The sequence below is a fragment of the Microtus ochrogaster genome, chromosome 1 (assembly GCF_000317375.1).
Source record: "Microtus ochrogaster isolate Prairie Vole_2 chromosome 1, MicOch1.0, whole genome shotgun sequence".
NCBI classification, from domain to species: Eukaryota; Metazoa; Chordata; class Mammalia; order Rodentia; family Cricetidae; genus Microtus; species Microtus ochrogaster.
The window spans coordinates 64580294-64584965 of record NC_022009.1 but is presented as its reverse complement, the minus strand read 5'-3'; the positions used below and the strand labels follow the sequence as shown (position 1 = coordinate 64584965).

The following is a 4672-nucleotide window of genomic DNA, read 5'->3' as shown; positions in this document are numbered from 1 at the left end:
TGACCCCAGACAACTCTGAGACCGAGAGCTAAAATGGCAATGGGAAAATCTTGGCTCCCTGCCACTATTGTTAATTCGCTGTGTTTGCTTTAATACATTCTTGCCTATTAAATATCGCAAAGCAGTAGCTAAGTCATGATAAACCATTGTTGAAGTACCTATGTGAAATATTTAACCTTTACATTCGTGTTGGCATCTCAGGTTAAACAAAGACTACAACTGGGGACAATTTATCCTGTTAGATGGCAAGCATTCCTTTTCCTTTCAAAACTTCCTATGGAGTTCCATTCCTCCTGAGTATGAAGAGTACTTTAAATTCAGTCCACAAACAGCTAATACTTGTCAATCGAAACTCCTTTTTACATTTCTTTTGGTAGAACTAGAGGTTGAACCCAGGGCCTCATGTGCTTTCAGTAAGTATCCTACCACCAAGCTGTATTCCCAACCCACAGACATTATTATTATTATTATTATTATTATTATTATTATTAGTTCATATTCTGAAACAAGTTGCTTCATTTGTGGACTCGATGACCTCAGATTCTATTGATATTGCTATAGATTTTCCCAGTCTTTTTTCCTGTGGAATAATTTCCACAATAGCATCGTCTTACAACTTCGCAAGGGTTGTGATTTACTTAATTCAAATGAAGACATCCATTTTTCAATTCCACTTCCGTGGAAAGAAGGAGGAGGGACAGAGAGGCAGTGGGTAAAGGTGAGAAGAGGGTGGAAGTCTGAGTAGGGCCAAGTTGAGTTGCCAGGTACATCTGTAGTTCTTCTGGAAACCACAGATATGACCCGGTTGGATGGTATTCCGGAGACTGCCAGCAGGAACAAAGAACCAGGCAATCTTGTTTCGAGCTAGTCTGATTGAATTCAGAATGATGTCACTCGGAACGGTGGGGAAAGATAAGGGACACTGTGTTTGGGGTTTCAGACATGACCCTCGGCCTGGGCTCAAGGCTTCTCATAGGCAGGGAGACTATCATGCCGCCTCTCATTTCTCCGTCTTTCACCCTTTTAGCTCCCTGGCGCTAACAGTTCTTCCTCAGATGTCCTTATTAAGAGTGCACAAAAGTGACCTCAAGCAATCAGCCTGAGGAGGCCGGGCCTTGAGGGCCTCCTTTCTCTGCCTCACTTGAAACCCTCAGCTTCAGCATCTTGCCAGAGCTGTGGGTGGAGCGCAGGACGCGATTACCCTGTGGCTTCTCCTCCCCCATAAGCCCCGCCCCTTCACACTTGGACAGAGGGCAGATTAGCTTTCTTCCTCCTCCTAGTTCTCTCCTCTGGCTGATGTGCAAGATCTTGCAGAAGCCAGGGACTTGCTTCTGGGCTTGGCAAAGTGCATAGGAAGAAGCCGGGACTTCCCGGCTGGGAGGAGGGGGGAAGCTGAAGATCCCCGGCTTTGGCTCAGCTAAGCAAAGTGGGCAGCTCAGTGCTTGAAAGAGGATTGTGCTCGCACTAGAGATCAGTAAGTGGGCGGCTGTGTGAGTGGCCCAGGGTCATGGGATAGACTTGAGGATGAGGCTCGATTCTAGGGGAGAGCTACGAGACTGCTCTCTCTGTGCGTGTCGCGTGGAGTCTAGAGGCTTAAGCCCAAGAATCAGAACTCCCAGTGCCTCCTCCCAGTCCTGGAAAATGACAACTTCTACTGAGGGAAATTTGCACAGACTCTCCTTTCCTGACCGCTCTTCCCAGGAAAATGTGCTACTGAATCAGACAGAGCTGGGATTAGGTGGGGAAAGTGAAGTGTAGCATTAGCAGAAACTGCAGTCTTGAATTACGTTCTGTGTGTGCTGGCGTTCTTATATCTATTAACAGAAATTGTCAGCGAAGTCTGAGGTGAGGGGCTTAAGTGGGGAAGTTGAGACTTTCTGTGACCAAGAGGCTGAGGAGTCCCTATGTAAGGGATTAAATGCAATATTTATCTAATAAATAATAGGTGGGTTTTTTTTTAAAAAAAAATCACTAAAGGGGATCAGCAGCCAGGAAGCATAAAAATGCATGATAATAATTAGGAAAAGAAAATTTCACATCCATAGCTTTTTGTAGCCAAAAATTTCAGGATGTTTACAAAGTCATAACAGTGATGCAGGAATACTTCAATTATCATTGTACATTATTAATACTGTTGCCGGGCAAGATCTGTGGTTCTCTGGTCAGCAAGTTCTGGCAATGAAGCCACTGCCGCTGGTGCAAAGAATTCTGGGATGTCTGACAGTGAAATGGATGGAAGGACTCACATTCCATCTCTACTTAATGCCCTTTTGTCCAGAAACCGGGTCATGCAGATGAGCTACTTGGTACGTATACAGATCAATATGGGGAAAAGCATTTCTGAGGGCTGCAGAGCAGAGAGTGTCTCAGCTGAGCTGAGAGAACCCAGAAGCCAGGAGACAGGAAGTCAGCTTGGCTCAAATCAAACTTCTTCGCGTTGTTTTCCTTCCACCCTGGAAGGGAACCTCAGATAAAGACAAGAATAATATCTGGGAGAATCACTGGGGCCATCTGTTCTGTCCTGAGTGTCAAAGTTTATTCCTGTGCGGATGAAGTTGGGGGTTTTTATTTATGCATCCCCAAACATGAAGTCTCTGATCTCTGTATTACAATAAATGGCATAAAATAAGAGATATATTTATGGGGAGGGAGAATTATTTTGAGATATAACATATATTTTGAAATATAGCATTTTCAAATATGAATTCAAAGAGGAGAGAAAAACTGTGTTCTGCAGCATAAAGAAGTCTCGTGACATGGCCACTGATAGGCAATACCTGTGCTAATATGACACCAGAGACTGAAGTTTAGAAATCTAATTGCTTAATTCTAGTTTGTGTGGCTAGCATCCAAAGCAAGGTGGGTTTTGTCTGGTTGTTTTGTTTTGGTTTCTATTTGGACAACAGAAAAGTTCATGATCTTTGTCTTTATCTGTCGTTGGTATGAAAGAGTTCCATTATACTCTGATAGTCCCCCTGGAGAGAAAAAGATAAATATGTTACCATTTTTCTGCAACGTAACTGTGAGATGATTGTTATGGTTGGACTCCTTTTCCAGCCTTAGAATTTGTATTTATGAATTTTGCTATGGAGAAGAGGAGTAGAAAGTGGTCATTAGGACCAATCATAACAATAAAATAATAAAATGGCAGTAAATCGTACTTATAGATATGCTTTACTCTTCCAACTTCATAACCCACTGAATTTTGAAGCATATTATTTGTTAAAATTACTTTTTATTTTCAACATTAGTATTCATGTGATTTATTGAAATATTAAAAACCTGAGAGTTTGTTGGCTGCATTATATAATACTTCTCTTATTCTTAAAATATATAAGGCATTAAAATATAACATGTGATGGTTGACATTTTAAGAATAGTATAATTCTAAATGAAGTTTCTGTTCTTGAGAAAAATCTGCTAAGAGTCTTCAAGGAACTGCTGGTTTATCTCAGAGTATTAGAGAATCTTTGCTGAAACTATAGAATAAGACAGAATATTGAGGAGGGACTGAGGGCATAGTCCTTGGGTATAAGAGGATAAGCAAAGTCAATATAGAGGTATAAGACGGTGGTTTGCTGTACATGAGGGACTGATGCCAAGAATGATGTATTGTGATTAGTGAAAGAGTTAAGTAGTTTTGTCTTTATGAATTATTAAGTAGGAATTAAGATATTTAATGAAAAGAAACTAAAGTATATTTAAAATTGTTCTTTCACAAGAAAAGTAAAGAACAAGGCTATGGAAAGCTAAGCAGTGATGAAGACCTCGAAATAATTGTTGATCAGAAGCAGGTAAGTGAACACTCCATATGTTTCCTGTTGCCATTAGACTTTGACCTGGTAGCCTTTGGGTTGAGAGCCCTTCCCAACAGCTGCTTTAGCTTGTCTAACTAGAGCTGTTATTAATAGAGATTTGAGTAGCATCAATGCATCCCTCATCTCTGCTCCACTGATTTCTGTGTGCTGTGAAGATGAACAATAAGGCATGAAGCAAGGCCGAAAGGAGAGAACTCTGCAGATTCAATACAGTGAGTCAACGTAACATAATTTGATTGAGAAAAAAAAAAAGATTTAAGTAAGATCTAGGAAGCATATTTTCTTAAAAATGAGAAACAATACCATTGATGTGTCTTGTAAAACAAGGTATGATCGAGGGGGTTAATAAAAGATGTGAAATTTGAGATGTTTAAACCTTAGATCTTCCCCAGTTTGGTTTCTGTTTGTCTGCAGTGTCAAGGTGATTTGAAATGAAAAGAAGTTGCTGTATGGTCAGTAATGCTGCCCAGAATTTGAGAACCCTCTAGCTTGGATGTTATATTGGCCCATAAGGTGCAATGAAAATGGCTTAACAGAGCATAAACAATGACACAGCAGGGAGTGGACAGTCCAGCCAGAACACTGGCTTGGCATTGGCCCTTGACATCTTTGTTGATTATCAAGGAGACAGGATAACTGCCAGTGTACTTAACATACATGTGGCATTGTCTCTGAGGGCAGTGTCAACAGTAGTAATTAAAAAGTCTGAGCTAATGAGGGTATTAGAAAGTAGCCATTGACTAACAAAATGGCTATTGAATTAGGACAACTTTCTCGTCACGTAGTTGGTTCTATGTCGTGGTGATGACACTAAGGGAGTGTGTGTGTGTGTGTGTGTGTGTGTGTGTGTGTGT

The 4672-nt window shown here is 41.0% G+C and overlaps 1 protein-coding gene across 12 annotated transcripts in view; it reads left to right on the top strand.

Moving 5' to 3' along the window:
- Positions 1–4672, top strand: part of Pex5l (peroxisomal biogenesis factor 5 like) — a 204642-nt gene that overhangs the window by 59468 nt on the left and 140502 nt on the right. For 4 of the 12 annotated variants that reach the window (XM_013347502.2, XM_005343772.3, XM_026782156.1 and 1 more), the window contains exons 1-2: positions 1267–2306; positions 3723–3794. The exons of 2 other annotated variants lie outside the window; for them this stretch is intronic. In XM_013347502.2, the coding sequence (XP_013202956.1) occupies positions 2214–2306; positions 3723–3794 (165 nt within the window). In that variant the 5' untranslated portion in view covers positions 1267–2213. Of the gene's footprint in view, positions 1–1265; positions 2307–3722; positions 3795–4672 lie in introns of those variants that run through there. 6 more of the 12 variants (XM_005343773.3, XM_026782160.1, XM_026782158.1 and 3 more) reach the window with 4 other exon arrangements.